This window comes from Peromyscus californicus, unplaced genomic scaffold, assembly GCF_007827085.1.
Source record: "Peromyscus californicus insignis strain IS unplaced genomic scaffold, ASM782708v3 Scaffold_24__1_contigs__length_46423439, whole genome shotgun sequence".
NCBI lineage: Eukaryota > Metazoa > Chordata > Mammalia > Rodentia > Cricetidae > Peromyscus > Peromyscus californicus.
In genome coordinates, this window is record NW_026294535.1 from 27,252,353 (window position 1) to 27,279,915 (window position 27,563).

General features: G+C 37.3%; 1 protein-coding gene across 7 annotated transcripts in view; it reads right to left on the minus strand.

The window, feature by feature from the left end:
- The window catches only part of Nav3 (neuron navigator 3), a 775,186-nt gene that overhangs the window by 213,236 nt on the left and 534,387 nt on the right, over positions 1-27,563 (minus strand). For all 7 annotated transcript variants that reach the window (XM_052753308.1, XM_052753309.1, XM_052753306.1 and 4 more), the window contains 4 exons: positions 24,602-24,719; positions 23,887-23,939; positions 3,680-3,752; positions 715-898 (listed from right to left, as the gene is read on the minus strand). In XM_052753308.1, coding sequence (XP_052609268.1) covers positions 715-898; positions 3,680-3,752; positions 23,887-23,939; positions 24,602-24,719 — 428 coding nt within the window. The remainder of the gene's footprint in view (positions 1-714; positions 899-3,679; positions 3,753-23,886; positions 23,940-24,601; positions 24,720-27,563) is intronic.

A 27,563-nucleotide genomic window follows, 5' to 3' on the forward strand; every position in this document is an offset into this window, starting at 1 on the left:
AAGCTCCTAACCACTGAACTCTCTCTCTCCAGCATCATCCTAGATAAACTTGATGTAAATTCAGCCAGTTGAACAGTTCTACAACTTCAGCTGAGGCTTTCTAGACAAGAAGGTGTTTCCTCTCCCTCCCACAGGGCTGCTTTTCAGATTACAGTTGCCTAGTCTGTGCCCCTAATCTCATGGACTGTATCTGCAAGAGCCAAAACGTAAGCTACACAAATACATACACATTCGCACATACAGATATACACACAATACATTATCTTAAAACCAGTGTATTCTCAGATACTCCAAAGTGCTTTGAATAATAATCCTTGACTTTTGAAAGATTTAGTCAACTCAAACTATCAATAAAAGGTAACTGTACCTCAGGATACCAGGATTCAAATGATACATGGGAAGTATTAAAGTAATTGACCGGAGGAAGAACCCACAACGCTTTGCTTTCACTAGAGACACCTTGCAGGGTTAGATATATATATATAAAAGTCACCATTAGAAAACACATGAAAGTGTGCATCCTAAGAATATGACAGGCTTTTCCTGACTGATCCAAAGAGAAGGGGTTTGAGCCTTTCAGCCACCAGCCACATATCTGGGGCACACGAAAACGAAAGCACATAAAGATAATTTTAAACTCATCATAATTTAAAAAGTCAAACGGCATCTAAACAAACTCATTTTAAACGCAGCCCCTGCGCCCCCCTTCCTTACCTAGACTGCATATCTTGCTGGGTTTTGACCTGACTGGCTTCCGACTGTGGAGCAGTATGAGTCACTCGCTGTTGAAGTTCCACCAGGGACTGATAATACTGCTGTTGATGGTGCTGCTGCTGCTTGTAGCGAGACAAACTGAAAAACAGCCCTAGGATGGCTTTTAAGTTTCCATTTCTTATTTCTGTATCAAATGGGGGGAAAAATGTAAGACATGGTCAAATACATTGAGTTGATTTTCCCGTATGAATAAAAGTCTAGATGTAATCCTCTTCAACCAGATCGATGAGGATAAAAGAAACAAGTTGCTCCCCTTACTCACAGTTTCAGTTGATGACGAGTTTCTCAACGCGGCCAACATTACAAAGTGGCTTGAGATATCACAGAGAGAAGCGGGGCGGAAGGAACACATCCAATGAAATAAGTATGCTCTATGGGTTGTGGTTTTCCTGAGTCTTGGAAGAGGATGTGTTCACTGCCTTGGGGCAACGATTTTATTTTGCACCCTGCTTCCCTCCCAAATGCACACAGCTGTTGCCCACATAGACTTGGCTATGGAGAAATGAAACTACTTAAACTACTTAAGTCGTCTTGCACTTATAAATACTGGTTATGTGTATATCTCATAAGATCAATCGGGTTTACAGCAATCAGCATTCTTTCCAAATCATCATGAGCCAGCCTAGACATATATTTGAATGTGCACATACGCCTTCAAGAGAATATATCATAGCAATTTTTAGTTGAAATGCTATTTTTTTTCATTTTAGTGTTCCATTTATTTCATGCTATATGCTACTGAATAACAATGATTAACTTACATAACTCTAAGGGATTTATTTAACAGACATCAATTCAAACATATAGGGCTCCTGTATGAGATTTTCCAATGCTGCATAATAAAATTAAGTACTCATATTCAGCTATAACACAAAGTTACTTGTTAAGACAAGTATCTGTATAAACTTGAAAATTTCATACCAGTATACAAAACATTTGAGCATAATATGCTCACTCGCCCCTTCCAGCTGTTCTCACACAACACTGCACCATGTCCCCATGTCCCATTCCCATTCTTTTCTGAAGTTATAACCTCATAACCAGGAAAAGTGATGTAAGTAAAGTCTGATAATATTCCATGCATGGTCATATTTTAAATAAAACTTCCTGTTGGTCACTAAATATTCTCTCCTGAGGTGTCAGGTCCCCTTCTGGAGTTAGGTACACTACCAAGCTCTCAGGGATTTCCTCATTGATGACTTATATGCTAACCCTGACTGTGTAGAATTGTTGAATCCCACAAGGTACACCTGGGATTGATCCTTTTTCTTCCTCAGACATTCCTTTTAATTTCCATGATCTAGGAGAGTTGTTTTGATCAATGAGGCTATAGTAAGAAAATAATGATTTTTCTTCCTGTAAACTTAAGTGATCTTGTTCACAAGGTTCTTCCATTAGACTTTTTATATGTATGCCTAATTTTGAATGTATTTTTAAACAAAGCATATATTTTTGAAATGAACCAAAATCAGTAATTTTATATTAATAAAATTACTATGTGATATGCAAGAGATATAAAATGAGCAATGGAAACATTTCTTGCTTGCTTTTGGTCATTCACATAGCAAAACCTAGTTAGGGTGGAATTTTATTCAAATTCTAAGTAATAGAGCCAGTAGTTAGATTTTAATCTTAACCTGCTAGCCACTAAATAATCGAATTATATATCATATTATAAGTTTCATGTAAATGTAAATTCTTCATGGAAAATTAAAATATGAAGAAATCTGAGAATGTAAAGTAATTCTATTAATATATTTTATATTGCAGATACATTTTTATTCTAGTGACAAGATTTAAAAACTTAAAACTTCAATATTTGCAATTTTAGTGGCAGAAAATATTTCCAAAGAAAATTAGTTGCAGGAAAAGTTATAATCTTAAGGTATTTTCTTCTGTCCATCAGAACATTAAATATATTATTTACTTCCAAATTATTTTCACAAGTGTAGATCCAAAAGGACTTAGGATTTCAGGTTCTTGTACTTGATTTTTATTAACTGTTTTGGAAATTTTATAAATGTTTCTTGATGATACATTAAAATCACTCCTTAGCTGTTTCACTTATAATCCAGTGAGACAAAAACTTTCTTTTCATATGTTAATACATATGATACATAAGATTAAAAGTGAACACATGGAAGGAAAGAAAGAAATACATAGCAACGATGGATGATGGGGGAAGGGCACAGGACTAGAAACATCATTTCATTTTAATTATGGCAAAGTTTAAGCTAGAGTAGAGTTTTGAAAATATCACCTTCATGTGTAGAAGAGAGAAAGGCTATGAGCACAGAAGTAAAATAAAACCAGTTCAATTTCTTTTCATGTTGACATACTACAATTTGGTATAATTTAATTTTGACTAAAATTAAATGTCAATCTGACCTACAATGATCTCAAAAATATTTACAAAGAATACTTACTAAGTACTTATTAATATTGGCAGTCCAAGCATTTAAGAACTCACTGTCATTTACATAAAGTTACACATATTTGACTGTCATTATTGCCTTGGACATATCATGGAAGCATTATTGGCAAAATATTTGTACATGAATTATACTATTTACTTGCATTTATATCCATGCATTACCAAGACTAACATAATCATCTATCCATCTGTTTACGAAGTTAAAAATCACTGTGTTAGTAATAATATGTAAATGCTAGGTTGATTCATCTCCATCCCATATATTGACACAAAGAGCAATACTAGAAAATGCAAAACTATTTACATAATTAAAGCACATAGGAATACTACCAGCCATCATGTTTGTTTTATGCATCTATGAATTTCCTTAATTAACTAAAAAGATCTACACAGCAGCGCTACATCTCTAACACGATGAAAACCTCTCTCAGAACCACTGATGCCATTTGTGAAAATGGTACAGTTTCTTACCTTCAGCCGATAGGCCTTGGACATTTACTCCTCGGGCTGCTAGAAAACTAAGGCAGACTTCAACATTTTCAATCTGCAACATGAAAAGCAATGAAAAGGCCACTTAGAGGATTACCCTTCAGTAAGCACATGAGTGAGAACAAAACAAGGAAAAAAAAAAGAATTAATACTTTACATTCATTTCATTCTAGAGAGATTTACCAGAGTTTTACTAGAATTGTCTTGGCTGAACAGAGAGTGACCATAAAGCTGCCATTGTCTACTCTGGTACTAGCAAACAATTGATAAAGGCACAACCAAGAATGGCATTCTTGATTCATAGCAACCCACCTACGTATCATAAAACTAGATCTGTATTTTACAAGTAAGTCTCAATGAAAACATCCATATGAGATGAGATTACAGCATTGCAATTACTAGAATATTAGGATGTGGGATATTGAATTCAGTCAGTAATATTCCTTAAGTTTGCAGAAGCTGGATAAAAGGGAGAGCTATTATGAAATAAACGAGACTTATTTTTAACTGTAAGCCATAGAAAACCTTTATTTTAAAAGTTGTTATTTGCATTTTGACAGTTGAGGAAGCCCATGGTTAAATGCAAATATGATCTCTCCTATTTTAAAGGGCAATGTGCATGGCTTTTAAGTAGTTATTTGAGTATGACTGTCAGCTTGTAACCATTTAAAATGGGGGTGGGTCCTGAATTTACCAGGCAAGAGATTGCTCTCAATGTTCATCAGGGAATTAATTGTACAAGTAGGTCATCTTAATGACTGTTCAAACCTAGAGGGTTCCAGTTGATTGTGATTTTTAAAATATTCTAAGTATGGTGCATAATAAATTAAAGAAAGTATTTAAAGTTAACAACTAGGCAAGGTATTAATTTCAGTCTTATTTAATTCTTATCAAAAGTCACACAGAAGGACCCACAAAGTTCTGTCAGCTCACCATCACAGGAAGGATGATATGCCTCAGAAAAACAACAATATATTCAACAATCCATCTATCCAAATGGGAAGGTTATATTACTTATTAAATATAATCTTGTGCAAAATGAAATCTAAGTCATAGCATCCAATGAGTTTTGGGTTTTTTTTTTTTTTGGCTCACAAATAAAGCCAAGGCATACACATTTGCCTTGAGAAAAAAAAATCATACTGATAAGAAAGTATTACTGAAAGTACTTTGTTGTTCAAATAATAGAGCTGAAAAATCGACCAAAGTGTAACCAGTATATTTCAAGTCTTCAGTGAGGGTATGATGTTGAAACTTACATTGGCTCTTTTCCCATGCTGCTTTGCTGTTAGAAAAGGATGAAATAAGAGCCAAGGGCTAGGGGAGATTGATCAGTGGGTAAGAACACTTTCAGCGCACCTATCAAGACTAAGTTGAAATCTTCAGGACCCCAGTAAGAAGTTGAATGTGGTCATGACAACCACAATCCCAGTGCTGGGTTCAGGTGAAGTTGGAAACAGGAGGATCACCAAGGCTTGCCATCTGGTGGCCGAGATCCAACTCCAGAGAGACTATCTCAGGGCAAGGAGGCGGTGAGTGAGAGAAAAGGACACCAGATACCCTCCTCCTTTTAGTTTAACTGAAGGCATCAAGACATGCTTGCTGAGGTTTCATAAGCATTCACTATGACTTATTTGGGTATTGTTATGATGGAGTGTGTGTGTGTGTGTGTGTGTGTGTGTGTGTGTGTGTGTGTGTGTGTGTGTGTTGCTTTTTCAATGTTTTATTTTTCATTGCAGGTATGTGGCTATCCATCTATGTGAGGGTAATGTGGATATGAGTGCAGGTGCCCACAGAAGCCAGAGGCATCAGACTCCCCTGAAGCCAGAGTTGCAGACAGTTGGTAGCCACCTAACATGGATGCTGGGAATTAAACTCTGGTCCTCTACAAGAGGAGTGTGGGGTTCTAATCACTAAGCCATCTCCACAGCCCCTAGCATAGCATATTGAATGCATCGGGTACTCAATACCCAATGCTTGAAAAATACAGGAGAAAATAAGGCAATATATCAAACCGATCTTTGTATTTACAAATAAAATAGATAAAAAGAAAAAAATAACAACAATGAGCCAGTTGTCCTTTAATCCAAAGTCTACATGTTACAAAAATCACACTTATTCCCTGTACCAGACTCCAGGAAAAAATGAATCATAAAGTTAATGGGTTGGGGCTATCTATCAGTAGGTATTTAGATTGTAACTATTAATATTAATCTAAATCTAACCTATTTTTTTACATATAAAGCAGCAGACATCCAGAGCTATCATAGAGATGAGCAAATGAAACAAAAAAGCAAGAACACATTATGTGATGCTCAAAAGATGTGAATTAAAGACAAGCAAAGAGAGACAGTAGAAGCAGAAACTATAATGGTGGTGAACATTAGACTGAGATAGCCCAAAGATACTGGGATGCTGGAAGTGTATTCTTTTGACATAAATAATTAACAGATGCATACACACCCACTGGATCCATTGGCTATGTATCCAATGCTACAGTATTTTATGTATCATTGAAGCATGTTTAATCTACACTTCTCTTAGAGTACTTTAAATCTTTTTCTACGGTGTTTTATCTCAATTCAAAAACAAGGATACGTTATTGGTCTCTTGTAGTAGGAGGATTACAAATGAATTCGTTCTGAGTTCCATGACTGACATATTCCTCATTTGATGCAATTAGCAGTCCCAATTTCAACTGATGGATAATTACTCCAAAGACTTTTACTTTCCTATTACTGTTGTGGCTGTTTTAAGTCCTTTCTTCTTAAATGACTTACCTTTTACTGGTACAGAATGCCACATTTCCGTCTTTCATGTCTTAAATTTCATCATTGCTAAGCAACTAGGAAAATACTGACAGCATAAGGAAAATTAAACACAGAGTTCCTAAGTTCTGTATTCAACAAATACATTCAGAAGTATCAAAACATACACGTAAACTGAACATTAAAGTTTTTGGTTTCTCTCTGAACATTTAGTGGCATTACAAGCACCTAAACTAAAACCTTGCAGTAGGAAGTAATTAAAACATATATTCTCATTTGTGTGTGTGTGTGTGTGTGTGTGTGTGTGTGTGTGTACAGGCACAGATATCTGCAGAGGCCAGAAGTCAGCATCAATCCTCTGGAACTGTATTTACAGGTGGTTGTGAGGCAACTAACATGGGTGCTAGAAATTGAACTCAGATCCTGCGTAAGAACAGCAAGCTCAAGGCTGGAGAAACAGCTCATCAGTTAAGAGCACTGGCTGCTCTTCCAGAGGATATGGGTTCAACTCCCAGCAATCACGTGGTGGCTCACAACCATTTATGGTGAGATCTGATGTCCTCTTTGGGTATAAAGTCAATAGAGCACTCATATACATAAAATAAATAATTCTTTTAAGGAAACAAAAAATACAGCAAACTCTATTAACCACTTATCCATTTCTCTTGCTTGAAGGTTCTCATTGCAAAATGTATATAGTTTCTACCTGCATAATTTTTTTTTATTTTTTATTTTTATTTTGCAATACAATTCAGTTCTACATATCAGCCATGGATTCCCTTGTTCTCCTCCCTCCCGCTCCCCTCACCTCCCCCCCAGCCCGCCTCCCATTCCCATCTCCTCCAGGGCAAAGCCTTCCCCGCAGACTGAGATCAACCTGGTAGACTCAGTCCAGGCAGGTCCAGTCCCCTCCTCCCAGGCCGAGCCAAGCAATCCTGCATAGGCCCCAGGTTTCAAACAGCCGACTTATGCAATGAGCAAAGGACCCGGTCCCACTGCCTGGATGCCTCCCAAACAGATCAAGCCAATCAACTGTCTCACCCACTCAGAGGGTCTGATCCAGTTGGTGACCCCTCAGCCATTGGTTCATAGTTCATGTGTTTCCGTTCGTTTGGCTATTTGTCCCTGTGCTTTATCCAACCTTGGTCTCTACCTGTATAATTTTATATCATATTGGGGCACTGCCATTTAGGTTCATATTATACAAAGCTGGGTTATTTATTCCTTCATTAAGTACTTAGTACTGTACTTAAGAAAGAGACATTATTCTAAAATATTTTAAAGAGCACAGGCTAATTGCTGTGGAATGGTCTGTATGTCAAATTACTCTGATTGGTCAATAAATAAACCACTGATTGGCCAGTGGCTAGGCAGGAAGTATAGGCAGGACTAACAGAGAGGAGAAAAGAAAGAACAGGAAGCCAGAGGGAGTCACTGCCAGCCGCCACCATGACAAGCAGCATGTGAAGACGCCGGTAAGCCATGAGTCATGTGGCAAGGTATAGATTTATGGAAATGGATTTATTTAAGCTATAAGAACAGTTAGCTAGAAGCCTGCCACGGCCATACAGTTTGTAAGCAATATAAGTCTCTGTGTTTACTTGGTTGGTCTGAGTGGCTGTGGGACTGGCGGGTGAGAGAGATTTGTCCTGACTGTGGGCAAGGCAGGAAAACTCTAGCTACAGCTAATTTCCAATCATTTCACATATTTCCATAAGAAATAGAGACCCAGTTGACAAGACATCAATAACCGAGTGGCTCATAGTTATACATGTATGTTGATCCTTACAAACTTGTTGCATATGGACATGCACAGCTACTAAATTACAAACTGGGCTTCAAACGAGGAAAGTGAGGGATCAAACCATCTTTTTTTCACTTATAGTACACTCAAAACAGTCAAAAATATATTTATAGCTTTGATTATTTTAATTCAGGGTTAACATATTCTAGATATAAACATAACTTTTATACTACCAAGAGTTGCATTTATTGATTTCAGTGTTGTATAATCAACTCCAAACAAAAACATCTTTACACTGAACTCACACACTTGATTATTGACCTTCTGTTTTACAGCAAAACTGGTTTAACCTGTTCTAAGAAATGTACCTGGAGGAATCTTTCATAACATCATTAACAGTTAGACCTTGTGGTGTCCTCACAGGTCTCTTTGATACTTACTTAAGAATATTTAATGAAATCTACCTTTGGACATTCAGTGACTGAACAGGATTAATATTAGCCTTAGAATCCATGTTTAAATCTTAGCCATGGTACAGGAATTAAAACCATGTGATTAATTCACCCAGCAACTATTGACTGTTTATTATGAGCAAAGGGCTCTGTGGGAGAGTGAAGGGATATAAAAATGAATTACAAGGTCTTTGGTTTTGTGAGCTTGTAAAATAACTGTCGAGACAGTAAAGATTCATACATCACTATAATACAAGACACTGTATGATAAATTCCAAAAAGATATATAAACAACATTGGATGCTGCTGGAAAGAATGGAGTCATCAATTTCTATGACGGATCTGCAGACGCCTCCACAGAGTGTCATTTAGAGTTGAGAGATAATTTGGATTTTGATAAAGCTAGACAAGCTGCAGAGGACAGAACAGGACCCATCAACCAGAGCTACCACATGGACAACTAACTGTTCATGGGTTGTTCAAGAGAGCTCGGCAACCCCTCATTCTATGCAGTGACATGCACAGAGGTGATCTTCGCCTGGCATGAAAGGGTCCTCTCTGCCCTTCGATTCAAATACCACTGCAACAGGAAGAGACAATGAATCACAGCCCAAGATGCAGGGATGAAATAGCTGAAGTCGTTTATCCACAAGATGTTTATCCCAGTTAGTACACGTGTGAAAAGCAGATGCCTATTATTGTGAAGAACTCAAGCCAGTCTGACTTGTCCCCTCTATGGAGAGGCAGACTTTTGTGATATGCTAGGATTTATTATTATCATTATCATTATTATTATTATTATTATTATTATTATTATTATTAACTTCACTTTGAGATAAGATCACATTATGTACCCCAGACTGACCTTGAACTCTTGATCCTCCTGCCTCAGCTTACCAAGGGCTGGTATTATAGACATGTGCTGCTATGCCTGGCATCTATTACGCTTCTATTTCCCATGATGAATTCATAACCATACACATTAGTTAAGTAACTAAGTAAATTAACTAAATAATAAATATCATTGCTACCCAGATCAAAATGAGATGGCTCACTGCCATCAAAATTGTATTCTAATATACTTAAATCATTAGATTTTAGCCAAAAGATTTAACTGAATACAAACTTGTATAGAGAAATAAAGTAAAATATAGAAATTGTCTTGTTTTAGTTAAAAGTTATATGGTGGCTATGTTCATTTATTACTTTAATAACTGTCTAATTTTTTTTTGAAGCTCAAGGAGATCTTATTGGAGTTTAAAAGAAAAACTACCCCGGAGCAGGCAAACTGTAAATGTTAGAAGATGCCTAAGGGAGGTGAATAGAGGAAAGGAGAAAGAAATGCCCTTTGAGATTGTACATGGCAGAGAAGCAGCCACATGTTGGGAGGGGTCTTTAGAGAAAGAATAAGGAAGCCCCAAATGGTAGGAAAACATTTTTTATGACAGACATAGAAATAATAAAACAAAAACTGAGGCTTTTCTGGATACTTCAGAGAAGCTGGCCAACTGTGAAGCCTCCTGGCTGTGGGCTCATACACCACTATGCATATAGGCAGGAATCCTGGCAGGAAAAGTGTGGAGGCCCAAATTACTCAGGGTCGGAGAAGCTGAGCTTACTTTACCAGCAGGGTTGCATAAGGGATGATTGGACCACGGGCCTGGGCACCAGGTATTTGGAAGCGTCTACATTTGGCTGTATCTAGCAAGGGAGAGGTCTTTTGCCTCGGCCTGTGGCATTGTCATAAAAAGCCCTTTTGAATAAAGTTCTGGGCCATTGAGTATTGACCCAGGTCCTGCTGAAGCTATCTTATATTTCTGTCTTTCTTATCGTTGGATAGGTCTACCATTCTATCTACAAGTTTTTCATCCCTCTCCCCTCAAGGGTACCCTGGGAAAGGGGGGGGTAGGGTCCCCCATGGAAAAGTATATTATTTCATTGAAGAATTGATTATTCTACCTATCTCTTTAACATAGCTCACCATAAACTCCAATCAGGTCAGAGAATCTATTCTCTTGACCAGAACTTTACCTTAGTGTGCCTTTATTACTACTATCACAACTTCCCAAAGAGGTAACCCTAATAACATTTAGAAGCCAGATCATGGATCAGAGCTTGTAAACACAATTGCTATTCCTAAAGACAATTTCAAGCCCTGAAAAAACATTTTTAAGCTTTTATTGTTGGTTGTTTGACAATTTTATATACATATAGAGTGCATTTTGGTTATTATTACCCCATCGCCCATCCACCTCCATTGTGTTCTCTCCTCCCTTCAAACCATTCTTGATTCAGGACTTGAAAAAAAAAGCATATTTTTATAAATGAGAAATAGTTCCAATATAAAATGATGACTGTTATGCTGTGAGAGATGGACTCTTAAAATGAAGTCAAAAGATGATTTTCAGTCAGATCCCCAAAGGACCAAGAAACAATAAAGTCTGAAACCTGTCTAAAACAGTTATAAAGGGTTCCTCTTCTACAGGAGCCGTTTTTATAGCACATGATAATGAAAAAGGTACTGAACCAAGAACTGAACTGACATATTTATAGAAACAGCCTACAGTTTTCACATCCACATTTTTCTGCTTAAAAAAAAAAAAAAAAAGGCCTGCTTGGTCTCCAAGCAGGCCAGGCAGGATTAGTTCATTGAGGGGCCTAAGGTATGAGGTGACCCCATGAACGAAGCTAAGTGTGAGTGGGTCACAGTTAGGAAACACCTGAGGCTGTGGGACTCAGGTTCAGAACAGCCAGCGATATAGGATCCTGAACCTCACCAATGTCTTTCTCCACAGCTCTTACGTATTCACCAGTGTGAAAATCCTAAGAAGGTTAATAGACTTTGAATCTGTCTGAAGAATCCACTGAGGAGGAAAGGCTGGGAAAAAAAGATCCAGGGGTCAGAAATCATGAAATCCAGAGCGATTTGGAGGCAGGAGAACAGGATAAGAAAATAAATACGGCTTAAAGAAGAATACGCTCCAAGCTCTGATGAGGGCCAAGGCTGAACTTAAAGCTTGATCACATGGTATGTTTTAGTTAAAGGAGTAAAGTGTCCAATTTATGCAGTTTTACTAATAAATGCCCAGTCTTCACAAATCAATTTTACCCATGACTGATTCTTTAAATAATGATTTTAATGTGTTTCATTTTTTACAACATAGCCATAATTCTCTAGGTTCACAACATGTTGCATGAAAAATAAGACAGTCTACACATCCTATATTACATGCTAAGTATGGAAGCAAGAGGAGTGGGTTGGATGCTACTTCCCAATTTTCTCCACCGCAGACTTGTCAGAGCTAGCATAGGGAGCAAGCTGAAAAGCGATTTTAAGCACCTAGCTACTTACCCTAAATAGAAACCCGTTTTTTAAATCTGCCCCATAAAGTTTGATAAGAATAACTTTGTTTTTCGCATTTACAAACAGCTTAGTGAAATGGACTTGCATTTTGTGTATGAACGATTAATAAATGGTACAGCCAGAATTCAAACACAAACCCTGCAGCCTGCAAATGTAATGTAGACAGTGTAGCTGAGCTATTTCTTCCCCTGGCTAAAAGTGTCTACACCATTGGCACATGGCTAAGACACAGTACCAAGCACAGAAGAGTTGTCCAATAGATGTTTGGTGAATGTAGTAGGTAAAGATAGAATAGAATGCAAAATTCACTTGCCCCGCATAATATGTATGTTTACAAGGTTTGAATATCTCTAAATTGTTTCTTAAGTGTCTAATGCTATGGTGTATGTACAGAGACTAAAACATATGATGGGTAAGGTGACCACAATCAATGGAATTCCAGCAGGCACCAAAAGCCAGAAATGACAGGATGGAATTCTGCTCTGGCCTTTTAAAGAAACACAGATCAAATGACATCTTGATTCTGATCCACTGATAACTACTTTCATTATGCTTTCAAGGTCTGGGATCATATTTCAATACTTTTAATTCATTGAATTGGTGATTGTTTGGTACAACAGTTACAGACGGCAATTCAGTTATCTGCAGAGGAAGTCAATAGACATTGCATCTTCTGCAAACCAGGGTCATCTGGGCCCATGTGAACAGCTCCTTTGCAAGTCTCACCTTCTGAAGTTGTGATTTTTTTTAAAACAGTTCTTCAGAGAGAGAAGAAAAAGCTTGATTAGGTGCCAATGCCACCAAGATGCAAGGATCTCATGCTTCCTGCTCCCAAATTTGCAGGGCAAGAGAGGGAAGATTTCAAGGTAATTCCATTTGTCTATTTTCTGTATTTATTTCCTTCTTTGTTTCTTCAGGATTTAGTTTTTAGCCATTCCATGGTTAGATACAAGAAATGGTTTACTCAATAGGCACCATGGTGAAATGAATAAATGCTTTACAGTCAAATAAATCTATTTTCATGTGAGCATTGCAGTGCACATGCTATTAGAAACCAGGATATGTTTACTATCAAACTCTCAGACTCCTGAAGAATGTAATGGGAATGAAGACATTTTGAATTCCTTACTCAAAGTATTACGTGAGGATTAAAAAAAAAATAAGAGTTTAGCTGTTTGGTAGGAACTAGGCATGTGTGTATATCTATGTATCTATCTATATAAATATAAACATATACCCATACTAGAAATAGAGAGGAATTCATTTCTGTTTATATATGTGGTGTGTGTGTGTGTGTGTGTGTGTGTGTGTGTGTGTATTGTTCATATGTGAAAATAAGCTTCTCCTAAATACATATTTGCTATGATACAAGTGTGTACATTTCTATGTGTATGTGTCTATATGTTGATAAATATAGGCCTAGATATTTTAAGTTCAGAAGGATTTTATCAGAAAAGTTTCTTTTCTTTAACTCACTTGGTAGAGAATAATAAATGCCAAATGTTAACATTTGTTTTCAGATATAAATGGCATTGAATCATCATCATCATGAACTATAATGGGCAGAATGAAGTATCACAGCATTCTGACAAGCTGCATTGGTATCCACTGACCTGAGGATTTCAGGATTTTAAATGAGTTCCTCCTTTTCAGCTTGTCCCAAGAACAAAACAACTAAAAAGGAACTTGGTGTTTTATCACGAAGTCACAAAACCAATGTGTAATTTCACCATAAAAATCTATAAATATTATTTCTGTCTTATGACCATACCCTTCCTCATTTGCATGGGCTTTTATATTCCTGCCACAAGTGGAAGAAACACATGTGGTCTCAGGAAAGGATGCTTATTTGTGTAACAAGTTTGGGAGTAGGAGAGGAGAAAAGAGTGGTATTAAAATGCCAGAGAGGGAGGGAGAGGCAGAGAGAGAAACAGAGAGACAGAGAGACAGAGAGACAGAAAGAGACAGAGAGAGACAGAGAGACAGAGACAGAGAGACAAAAAGGCAGAGAGAGAGAGAGAGAGAAAGAGAAGAGAAAGCAATTTCAACCAAACCCCAAATTTTGTAAACAATGAAGAAATGATTCCAATGTAATGGATAAGTAAAAGACTCAGAGTAGCTGATAGAACACCACCGAATGGAAAGAATAAAATTGGGTACCAGAACTACCTAATTTAAATGCTTACTACATAACTACCCTATCAAGGCAGTGTGACAACAGAAAAAGAATAAAGAGATCACAATGAACATAACAGAGAGCCTATAAAAAAGGCACAAAAGTGGGAATAATTAAAATTGACAAAGAAGCGAAGGCAATACAATGAAGAACAGACAGAATTGTCAAAAAGGAGATGCTGAAATAACTGGATACCACATGTATCAGTTATTAGTATCATCAGACGAAGATGTAGACTTGACATTCTTTCCAGAAAATTAATTTAAAATGAACAATACACTTAAAGATAAACCACTGAAAATTAAATTGTGAGAGTACAGGAAAAAAATCTAGACCATCTTGGATATGGCAATGACTTTTCTGATGCAACATGAAATGTGGGGTCTGTGAAAAAAAATGAAAGCTAGACTTCAACCTTCTTGTCTGAAAAGAGACAATGGTAAAATAATAAAAGAACAATAAGTGGGTGGAAATATTTCCAAAAATGCCTGTTATCTGAAATATACATGGTATACATATATTTTAATAAGATGCATGCACTGGATGTATATATTATTTATATACATCTCAGATATACTATATATATATATAATAGACATGAGTTATGAGAGAGGACATACAGTTAATTGTTTTCCTAGTTCTAATTCTGTCATGAATTTGTTATTTTTTATTTTGATAGTGGGTAAGTATATAAAATATATTCAATACTAAAAGTAAAAAAATTAATGTGAAGCTTCCAGCTTCCACATATAATGCCAATTCTTACTGTAATGAAGTCCATTAAGTTGTGTAGAATTTGGGTCTATGTAATTTTTGTGTGTGAAGTTTTTAATTTATTTGTAAAGTTTTTAATAATAAAGTTTATTAGAAATAAAATACACAAAGATCCCTTAAATCTCAAAAATAAGAAAAGCTAATCTGATAAAAAAAAAGATGGAGTTATAGTTCTGAAAATAATGCAACACCAGGAAAAACATTCAGACAGTAAATAGCTTATGAAAAGATGGTCATTACTCTACATCACCACAGCGAGTCATATTAAAACTCAGTGTGTTAACACTACACACCTACCCAGAATAGCCAAAATGTGGAACAATTCAAGCACCAACTGCTCATGAAATGTGTAGAACTGAAACTTTCATTCTAAATAGGAATACAAACACCCCTTTGCAGGTAGGGCCACTGTCCTACAGAATTATACAAACTTACTTAAATTATACAGTCCAGCAACTGTGATTGCAGTATTAAGTAAGTAATTTGTATAGGGATGTATGTCCATACAAACATCTGCACAGAGACATTGGTAGCAGCTTCATGCAAACTTCCCAAGACTTGGAAGACAATAGGATGGCTTTCAGTGAGTTAATGGATGAATACTACATAGTACAAACACACACATGGTTGGATAATATTCAGCACTAACATGGAATGAGTGATCAGTGAAGAGACAGTCAATTCACACTGCTAAGTGAAAGAAGCCAATCAGAAAGGCTACTGCCTATGGGGAATAGTAAACGAACATAATTTTCAGGGATTAGGAATATGTGAAGGTTATCATAAAGGGTTTTTAGAGGGTTGTAACTATTTTAATGTTCAATACAAGTCAATATTCATTTTTCCCAAACCATCACTAATGTAAGTTATGTACTATGAATAAGTAATAAGTAAGGATGTACCAAAGTAATCAAACCATTGCAATGGACTTACCACGCTGGGGGGATGTTGATAATTGGGGAAGCATGTGACTATGTGAACAGAAAGTCTAGGGAAAACCTTGGTAACTCTGAAATTTGCTGTATGCATAAAACTTCTATTAAAACTTATGTATTTAAAATGAAAGGAGAGGGAAAAGAAACAGCGAAAGATCCAGTGGTCTAAATTCCAAACTACATCCTGTCAAATTTATTTATAAACCAATCTAAAAGTTGTCAGGCTCGGACTGAGGCATGAGTCCAAACCACAGTCCTTACACTTACTCAATATGGACCACATGTATTCTCAATGAGGTCTAGTTCTTACGCAGTGTTGTTCTGATGACAAAATCATTAGAGCAAGTCAAACATCTAGTTCCAGTTGTGTGTGTGTGTGTGTGTGTGTGTGTGTGTGTGTGTGTGTGTATGCATTCATAACCCAATCAATAAATTATGATGACATTGTCAAATTCTCAGAACCCCCTCTAAAGTTTAGATTCCATGCAATTATTTTCTAATGTTTCTTTGATACATGAAATGCAATTAACAAAAAATAAGTGTTTTCAAAATGTAACAAGAGTTTTTTTTTTGTTCACGGCTATCCTCATGATTAATTGAATTCAGGCTAGAATAATTTAGTTATGATTATTTGAAGCAAGTATCTACTAAGTTTCAAACATATATCTGCTCAAAGGTCAAATTTTAAACGGCTATACTGTGGCCAGGTAGAGAAGACTTCTGTTTCATTATTTCTTCTTCCCATATCTAATGCAATTTAGGAAACATCTTTCTTACTTCACAATAAAAGCAAATTAAAACACCTATAAAGATAGAAAATGAAATACATTCCAAGATGAAACGTTGGCCAGAAAAAATCATCTTTTTTTCTGAATTAAAAAATACAAATCCTACCAAACTAGGATTTTAATGGACTGTACTACTGGCTGTACACTTTCCACACTGCAGGATAGAGCCAAGCTCCAATTCCTTTTTCTGGGGCACAGCCAAAGAAGAATTAATTTGACCATTTTCATCCATATAACACAGCTTGACAGTTCACTAATAAGCTAAGCAATTCTATGGAGACTTTTATCTCTGAAAACTATCACATTGAAAGTTTCAGAACTTAAACATAAATTCTCTAAAAGAGCAGTTTATAATCCTTCTAAATTTAGAGATACGGAAACAATGAAATCAGTAAGAGAACTATAAAGTATAATTTTCTTTGAGTGTTTCTGAATATACCGGATAAATATTTGTATTAAAGCATTTGTTTTCAATAATCTCTTTATCTTACCATCCCCAAATCATCAACTTTCAAAATGGCAGGGGGACCTTGTGGATGGGCTTAAGTTAGGAATGTGGCTTTCCTGTAAGTTGTAGGGCTAAAATCCTATAGTGTGCCTAATATAAAATTTTACTAACATTTAAGAACATTCTAGTATTTTATTTCTTCCCTATTTTGTTTCAAACATCTCTTCTTGTCTTATGTAAGGTGCCCTCTAGAGAACAGATGTAGTGGGTAGCCATTCCAACCTTGATCTGGAAGTTCCAACCTCCATTGAGGCTTCGGTAACTGTCACGCCTACAAGGCGGGGCAAAGGGAAGACCTTGAAAACCTGAGATGCAGATGCGCTGTCTCTCTTGGTTCCTGGACCCCAGACGCTGGAAGTAGACTGAGCAGAGTTCTCCAGAGAACACTGCTGGACTGTGCTGCATCTTTCCCAGACCCTGCAACCTACCTATCCCTTCATTTGTAAGTTACACAACTAAATAAACCTCCCTTTGAACTACATGAAGTGGCCTTAATAATTTCACCAATAAACAGCAGTCTCAAGCCATGTCTTTGAAGGGTACTAAACTAGGGAAAATACAGGACACTTTTACTATAATCAGTGGGTCACTTCCCAACAAAATTACCTATAGAAACGGGTAAAAACATCTGTAGAAGTCAGAAAGAATTTCTTTTAAAAGCCAGTATCTTATGGGTCACGAATGATATAAGAGTGGATACTAAGTCCTACTTTTCCATCTTCTAGGAATAATATTAAAAGAAATTAAGAGGGACACACATTCCAAAACATCCTTTATCAGAAAAATTTTACACAGTCACAGACAGAATATGATAAAAATTGCAGCTACAAGTTGTGGTTAAACAACAGTTGAGCTAACAGTAGTCACATAGAGAACTGTGGTGTGAAGAATACAGTCAAGCTTTGAGCCACACACTTCTAATCCTCAACGATGACAATTCTTCCCTGGCAAGGATTTCAAACCATCAAATTCCTAAATCATCTGGGTATGTCTGAGGATCCTGAAATATAACAGTCTATCTTAAGATGAAGGAAAACTTGTTTTCAAAACAATTTTCTGACATGTCTAACATACTTGTTTGAGAATCTCACACTTGTGCCTCTGCCTTTCAAATAAATGTTGGGCATTTTTTCTTTTGCTATTTTTAATCTACTAAGCATTCAGGACATTCCTGGTATTTATAGTTTACTAATTTATTTCCTCATGTAAGCTCAGCAAAGTTATGTCATGCAGCATGTATTTTAGATCTTGATTAATACCTACCTAGAAATTACTCAACAGGTGTCATCCATATTAGTAACTTCATCTTCAAATGATGTTAAATATAGTGTTTGTTCAGATCCCACAAATTATTTCTATGTTTCAAGATGATTATAATCTGAAATTCACTGACAAAACATAGCTATTTCTTTGAAACCCAGCGTGGTATAGCTAGATATTCCAAAGGGGATAAGTTCATATTTTTCTTAAATATGTGCCTTCTGAACCATGCTATCTAAAATAATATTGTTATATTCTTTTTGTTTTGTTTTCTTTCTTGAAGAAAAAATATTTTTTAATTCTATGACATTTAAAACAGGAAAACAAGCCGGGCGGTGGTGGCGCACGCCTTTAATCCCAGCACTCGGGAGGCAGAGCCAGGCGGATCTCTGTGAGTTCGAGGCCAGCCTGGGCTACCAAGTGAGTTCCAGGAAAGGCGCAAAGCTACACAGAGAAACCCTGTCTCAAAAAACCAAAAAAAAAAACAAAAAACAAAAAAATAAAACAGGAAAACAGAGAAAAAAATCAAATACAAAATCAGGTTATCTAAACATACCAATAAAGTTTAAAATATCTAGTTATTCTAAGAAAAAAGGAGAGAAGGTACAAATTGCCAATGTTGGATATGGAAGAGGGACTATCAATATTGATCCAATGATTATTAGGAGGATATCAATAACATGAGCAGCACTGTGCCATTGTTGTTATATTCCTTCATATACGTAATTTGCTTCCATTTTACAAGGTACTTTATAAGGTACTTCATAACCTTTAATATACAACATCTATGTTGACTTTTTCTTTATTATAAGAAAAGCAACAGAGAATAACAAAAAAGTGTATTAGCATTATCTAAAATTCTGGTCATTACTAAAATGATTTGAACTTCTTAAATTTTAGTTTAACCTACTTCACACACCCACATTTCATACATTTACATCCTCTATGACTTATATAACATAACACAGAGGAAAATAGTTTGGTTTGGTTTTCTAACAGTTTCCCCTGATAGCCAGTCTTCCACAAGAACTTCAAAATTTCTTCCTGTATCACTCCCCCCACCCCCCCACCCCTCGCACTTTTTTTTTTTTTTTTTTTGGTTTTTCGAGACAGAGTTTCTCTGTATAGCTTTGGCACCTTTCCTGGAACTCACTCTGTAGCCCAGGCTGGCCTCGAACCCACAGAGATCCGCCTGCCTCTGCCTCCCGAGTGCTGGGATTAAAGGCGCGCGCCACCACCACCGCCCGGCCCTGTCTCACTTCTTTTAGGAATTACACCATCACTTAAGTCCTCGTTGCCATGGATCTTCTTCTTTCTCTACTGCTACATTTTCTTCTTTAAAAAGATGTATTTATTTTTACTTTATGTGTATGAGTGTTTTGTTTGCATCTATGTTCCTGCTCCTGTGTACCCGGAACCCATGGAGGCCAGAAGAGGGTGTCAAATCCCAAGGAACTGGAGCTTCAGACAGTTGCAAGCTACCACCGGGGTCGTGGGTTTGGAACCCGAATCCTGTACAAGAACAGCAACGACTCATAACCTGAGTCATCTCTCCATCCCCTGCTGCTACCTTCTTCTCTTCTTTTTTCATCACTGAAAAGAACTGCCCTCGGCCCAGCTGTTGCTCGAGCATCTTTTCTTTTCTTCTCTTCAATAGGATACCCTAAAAACAATGCGTGGCTCAATGGGTCCCATACTGGCCATGACTTCTTAGTAGACCACCTCTTTATAGAAGGATCCTCCTGTATCGGTTATGAACGCCCATCTGATTACCAAACCTGACTTCTTTATTCCAGTGTATTAGCCACACTGGGCAGCATGTGACAGCATTTGCTATAGTCTATTCAACTCATTTTATTCAGTGTTATTTACAGTAAACACCATAGCTTAAACTACGACATTGATCCTGAGTAGTAACAAGATACACCTGTGGTCCACTGTCTCGGCACACTTTGTCTCATCACTCTTCTTTTCCTAACTCCTGCCTCATAAATATTAATGTCCCCCATCACAAACCTTTTCCCTGTTGAATTTATACAGGTCTCCTGCAAGCTTTCCTCCTTGCTATCCATCACCTGTGGCTGAAGCCTGGTCTAACCACTGGCTTCCTTGAAGAGAAGTTCAAGGTAACAATCTAGTTACTCCCTGCTTTTTGTTCCAATGGGTGTCAAACTCTATATGTCAAAATATAGACGGATCATTTTTCCTTCCACCTGCTAGCCTAGTTTCTTTCTTGGAAATCCTCACCTTGTGCATTTGGCCAAAAAACAAAACCTAACTGAAGAATTTGAAAGAAAAAAAAAAACTTCCTTTCTTTGCCATCTTCCACATCCAGCTGCAGTCTAACATACATTGTATTATCTTCAAGTTGCACTTGCAAGCGACTTTAAACATTTGTATCAGATATCGACATATCTAAGCATTAAAAGTCATCCAGTTTATCCTCCACTGGTTCGAAACACCAACGTAAAATCTTTACATGGCCCATATGTGACTAGGTTCTGCCTTTCCCTTCAAACGTCTCTAGTTATGCTCGAACCACAGAGTTCTTTCTGGAACACATCAAGACCCTCACCTCCTGGGTTCTTTTATTCTTCCCATGCAATTCTGCTGCTGTTATATACTTATATTGCAACTCTGATCTTCATATGGACCTCAATCAAATGCTCCTCTCCCTGTTACTTTAAGGCTCCTGGAAATCAGTGTCTAAACATGAATTACACGGCTGTTATGAAAATGGATCAATACACTGCAGTTTCACATCTCCAGAAAGTCTAGTAATAAGTGCTTAAAATGAGTCTATAATGGCCACAGAGCCTGAAATGTAAATTCAGACAATCTAGGACTAGAGGGTTTTGTCCTAACTCTGTGTTGTTGTTGCTACTACTAAACACAAACTTCAGTCAAGGTCACAAAAGAAAGGACATGTAAGATGTGGTGGCAGCCCTCCTGTGAGCAAGAATGGTATGCTATAACTGAGACAGAGCCTTGGGTTGCGCAATCACAGTCAGCAGCATCCAGATTGGAGCAGATGCCTGATCCATAAGCCTAGTTATGCTGCCATAACCGTCTCTTTTCCTTTATGGCCCCGGCTCTAGTCTGGGTTGTGTACTCATTAATTACACAGTGACAATAAAAACTCTAAAGAACAGTGACAAAAATAGTCCAGCCATAAATTACATTTGTTTCACAGCTCTTCTTCTGAATGAATATTGGGAACTCATGCCAAAGTCAGATTTGAAGTGCGACCAATCAGAAAGAAATGATCCAAGCTACTCTCATTCAAAACTAACTATGACTCCAACTAACACTTTCTAGAGGGACATCATTACTTTTCAGTCTTTGGGTTTCTTTTTTATCATCAGAAGCAGGGAAACTGAGACAGCATGCATACCAGCAGGTGCATGGCAGGGCTAATACGAACAATCAGGAAGGTGTAAAAAAGTAACAGAGTCCTCTTACAGATTTGTAAAAATGCTAGGTGCAGATACTTCAGATAAACAGCAGAGGATTGCCTAATTTTGAGCTTTGGAGATTTTTTTACTCCCACCCCCTGTAATCAAGTATGAGCTTATCTGGATATCAGATCCTCAAAAAGCAGCATAGAATCAAGATAGCAGAGTAGATAGAAAGCTCTGGACCAGTGGGTCTCAACCGATGGGTCACGACCCTCGGGAGTCAAAAGACCTTTTCACAGGGGTCACCTAAGGCCATTGGAAAACACAGATAATTACTTTATAATTTGTAACAGTAGCAAAATTACAGTTATGAAGTAACACCAAAAAGAATTGTATGGTTGGGGGTCAGCACAACATGAGGAGCTATATGAAAAGGTCACAGCATTTGGAAGGTTGAGAACCACTGCTCTAAACTTAAAATCCTTTATAGCGCCTACCACTTGGTTAAAATAATGAAAGCAAAATCAAGTTTTTGGATTAAAAAGACACATATATGTGTCTCAGGGACTAATAAATTTGTCGAGTGAATGCCCTCCCAATATTTTAGCAGGTGTTAATCCATTAATATGTTACTTATAATATTTATAATAAAATCACTGTGTATTTGCATATTATGTTAATTAGTGTATATATAGGCACTAATTTTAATATAATATATATAAATAAGAAACATTCAATTAAGGTTTATTTTGCAACTGAGAAATCCCAGACAACTTACATGTTTTTCCAACATCCCACAACTACTAACATAGCAGGGTTTGCATTTACTCTATTTTAGCATGCCAGCAGTAAAACTTTACAAAGAGAATGTAATTAATTTCCAAAGAGTAACATGTATGCTGTGAGTAATTCGATCAGGAAATACCCACAAAGCTTAAGTCTTTTATAGAGACCTTATCTTTTATGGTGAATTTTTTTAATAACAACAGCTGTAGATCATGACATTTTAATCTTTTTTTGTTTTGTTTTGTTTTGTTTGGGGGTGGTTCATGTTTTAAGCAGCCTAATTAATCAATTTTGGAAAATAAAATTTTTATAACATTGGATTTCAGTCTTTTGACATTAAGTGAAGTGGGTCAGCAGGTTAAGAATTCCATGAGTTTTCAAATTCAACCAAATCTATGACAGGGATTCATTAAAACATTCAAAATGCCTATGTTGTGCTAACATGAGAATTCTCTGACACAATCTTACTTGGAGACTTGGGCTGTTATTCAGGTTCATAACTGTCTGGTATGTCTTCACTAGAGGAATTCTGTGTTAAGTTCATCCCAGAAAAGTAAGTTGTGGCCTTGTGATTAGGGTTTGTTTGTTTGTTTAAGTAGGCAGCCTATCAATCTATGGTCTTATTTATAAATGTGAAACTTTGCTAGTTAGGAAAGGGGAGACATGGTTGGATCGAGGGGCCTCCAGACGGAGGGCTTTCTGGAAGCTACTGTGAATCTCATCTCAGAATCACACACTGCTCTGAATACATGCTACAGCAAACCTTCAGAGCTGTTTTCAATGGTGGCAAGAATCCATGTGCTCACACTGAACTTTGTGATGAACAAATACAATACTTACATTTTAAAAAAATGCACATGGCTAGTTGTATTCTTCAAAACGGTTGCTCAGGAAAACTCTATTTAAACTGGAAATAAAGTTTACTGACAGAAAGCCCAGTGTAAAGAATTATGAACTATAAAAGATCAGAACAAACAAAAGGAGAAGTAAAAAAAAAAAAAAGTCAAGGGTCGAAATAAACACCTAGGAACATGTTACACAGTAGTACAAATTCCTCCCTGCAGGATGCTGCTGCACTGACCCTGAACACACAGAAATACAGAGGGTAGAATGGGATCTGATGGGTTCTCACACAAGCAGGAAGGCATGCAGACAAACTTCTAAGCAATTGTGCAAATGTACTTCATTTCTAAAGCGGTGCTAAGGGCTGAGATTGCGAATGAATCTGATTCTTACCATCTGAGAATGACTTCTAGGACATCCATTGATATCTTCAACTTTCTCATTTGCTAAAAGCAAGAAATAAAATAAAAGGGGGGGGGGAAGAACAACAGGCTTAAGCAGTGAAGTGAAACACGCGCGCACGCACACACACACACACACACACACACACACACACAAAAGACGACCTTTAAAATAAAATTTAAAAAAATTTAAAACACCAAGCAGAAACGCCACTGCTTGTCCTATTCAGTCCCCCAAGCCATGGACAGGGGAGCACACCTGTTAACCGCCAACAGTTCTATGGGCACAAATCAAGCAAAGGGAAAAAAAATGAGTGAGGAGGAAGTTGCTGCCGGTTTTCCAGCATGTGCCAAATGACTGCTGACATGAAACCTTTCCCAATTGTCCCGGCTGGATCAAGATCCAGTTTCAAGGAGTCTCCGTGTATGAGTTCCTCCGGTTAACGAAACGCACACATGGGAGGCATCTGGTTTAATGCAGGCTTTCGTTTCTGACAATGCTCTATATGTAGAGACACAGTCCGAGCTATTCCAAAGTATGGCCAGAATGCCTTTTTCAATCTCACATAAACACATTTAATTAAATCGGAGATAGGAACTCTCATCTCCTGGACATGGCACGATTCTGGAGGCGTTAAACCTCTAACACAATATAGCAAAAGAGCTGTGCACAGAGCCTCTCTGAGTTGTCAGAGGGCAGGTCTCACCAATGATCTGGATGATCTCTGCCAGAAGGACCCCGTCCGCAATGTCCTGCTGCAAATCCTTAATCAGTCGCTTGTGTCCAGATTTAGCCAGGTAGTGGTTGGCCCAGTCAGTGTAAATCTGTTGAAGACAGAGAGGGAAGAAAGTCAGATGGGGTGTCGGAGAAGGGAGACAAGAGAACTGCTCAAGGCAAATGCCGAGACTCAAAGGGAAACTGTTCGGGATCACATTCCAGCTAAAGAAGTCACAGCTCCAGAGGAAACAGTTGTAAAGTCATTTTTAACCGGCTCTTTCCCCCCCACTTATCTCTTGTTTCAAAGGAGGATGAATCACTCCTTTCAAAATCATGAACTAGTCACTTGTGACCAAGCAAAACTCCCTTCCCAGACAACTCCGGAGGAGATCACTACCAGCAAACCAGTTTGAGTTTTCTCTCTTCTCTTCCCCTCCTCCCTTTATTTTGAAAATAATCCTGTCTGTGTAAAGGGAAGCCACCTGGACTGATTTACAGAGAAACTTTATAAAAATGTGTTTCTCTGAAGAGACATTATTGAATTTGCCATCTGAGATACTACATGTGACAATATTTTGGCATCCTCTTATGAAATAACTGCAAAATGCCTTCCTGTCGAAGATATTTTGTTTGGACTGTCATCTCTCATTGAAGCCTCTTGAAATGTGTTTGTATTAGAACACGGAGGCAGCAAATGGAGTTACAATGCAGAAATCGCAAAACCAAACAGAGAAGTGGATTGCAAGCTACAGGGTCGGCAATGTGGCTGACAAAAGAGGTGACTCCAGCGAGTGGTCATGATGTAAAGAAAAGAGGAAATTTCAAGAATGCCACACACACATGAAGTTACTTTTTTAAAAAAAAAATCTATTAGTCTACTAGGCTTGAAAACGTTTCAAGTGCATGGGTGGTTCATTAGTAACTTTGTTACAAGGTAGATTAAGATAGGACATAATATTAAAAAAATTTAAATGAGACTAGAGAAGGGGAAACAAATAAGAAACAGACAAAGGTGGCTGGAATCATGGCTCAGAGGTTAAGAGCATGTGCTGTTCTAGCAAAGTACTCACTTTAGGCTGCTCACTATTACCTATCATGTCATCTAAAATCCAAATCCGGGGGCTCTTATGCCCTCTTCTGGACTCTGAAAGAACTACACACAAATGCATATTCCCATACATAGACACACACAGGTATGCACGATTCAAAGAGAATTTTTTTCTAAAGAAAAGCATACAAAGTGTTCTAAGAAACAGTGGGATCAGAGCTGAGATGATGAAACCCAGATATGAGAAATCCATGAAGGGACCTTCCCCACAGAGGGTATGACCCAGGCAATGAAGAGGCTTAAGAAACGCTGAGTCTAATGAGAAACTCTGGATGATATAGGATGCCAAAAATTAGTACAACTAATTTTAAAAAGTGTTTTTTTTAAATTTAAGAAAAGAGTGAGTTGTATTTCATAGTCATGAGCACTAACTGTCAAAAAAGTACAAAACTATTATTTAACAATGTAGGTGCTAGAGAGATTCCCTTGGAGTTAAAAGCACTTACTGCTCTTGCAGAGGACCTAGCTAGGTTCTCAGCACCCACATGGCAGCTCACAACTGTCTGGAACTCCAGTGCTGAGGGATCTGATGCCCTCTTCTGTCCTATTCAGGAACCAGGCATGTGTGTGTGCGTGTATGTGTGTGTGTGTGTGTGTGTGTGTGTGTGTGTGTGTGTGTGTGTGTGTGTATGGTAAACATACATACATACATGAAACAAAAATTTAAATAAAAAAGATTATTTTCTTATAATAATAAAGTTTATACCTGGTTTCATAGTCAAACACTTTACCACTATGCTATTCCTTTAACCCTCTTTTCTAATTAGAAGTAAGATCTCCCTAACTTGACTGGGTTGGCCTTGAGTTTACCCTGTAGCTTATGCAGGCATTGGCATTGTGATCCTCCTGCTTCAACCTAAGAAGTAGCTAGGGTTACAGAGTTAGAAAACAAGACCTGCTATTTCCAAGAAAACAAATACATATGTTGCAATTAGCAGATCAGAAGTATATGAGAGAAAACAAAACGGGGAAGGTTTCTCGGGAGATGCAACCCTTCTTACTTTTGGTTAACTAGCTACAAAATGTTCTATAATGAGTATGCCTAAACCACAATTTACGAAATTATAGCACATTTCTATACACACACACACACACACACACACACACACACACACACACACACACCACACACACACACACAGAAAGAGAGGTTGAGACAGACACACAGACACAGGAAATTACGGAGACAGACACACACACACACACACAAATGTACTCATACACAGACACAGACACACACATATAGACACACAACACATACTGCATTAGGTTCAAACTTAAAACTTCATTCTATAAATTTGCTTTTTATAATAATTTAACAGAAATTCTAAAGGTCATTTCATGTATGTCAATATTCTTGAAATACACTGTACAAAAGCTCAGAATCTCCGTTAAAGGATAATTAATATTTTTGATTATGATTTTACTGTATTTAAAATTGAATATGTATACATATAAACACATAGATATCTCTGAATGCAAATACACTGGTATTTCCATGCGGTCAAACATATAAGTGGGATTGCTAAATTTTTCAGGGTATTACTAAGTAGAAACATTCCAAAAGCATTAAAACATAGAAGATATAGTTTTAGAAAATATCAAGGGGCATCTAAGGTATAGCTCCTGATCCTTATTTATCCTCATGATGTGAATAATTGATGCTGTATAGATACATAAGAAAGACGATGTTGGTAAAGTGCCAGTTAATTTTTCATCTCTATGATCTGTATTTTCTGTAACGTGACTCAGCTCTGACTCTCTTGCCTGCTCCTGGGACCCTTTTATTCCTATTGAGTTGCCTCATCCAGCCTTGATGTGAGGGTCTGTGCTTAGTCTTAGT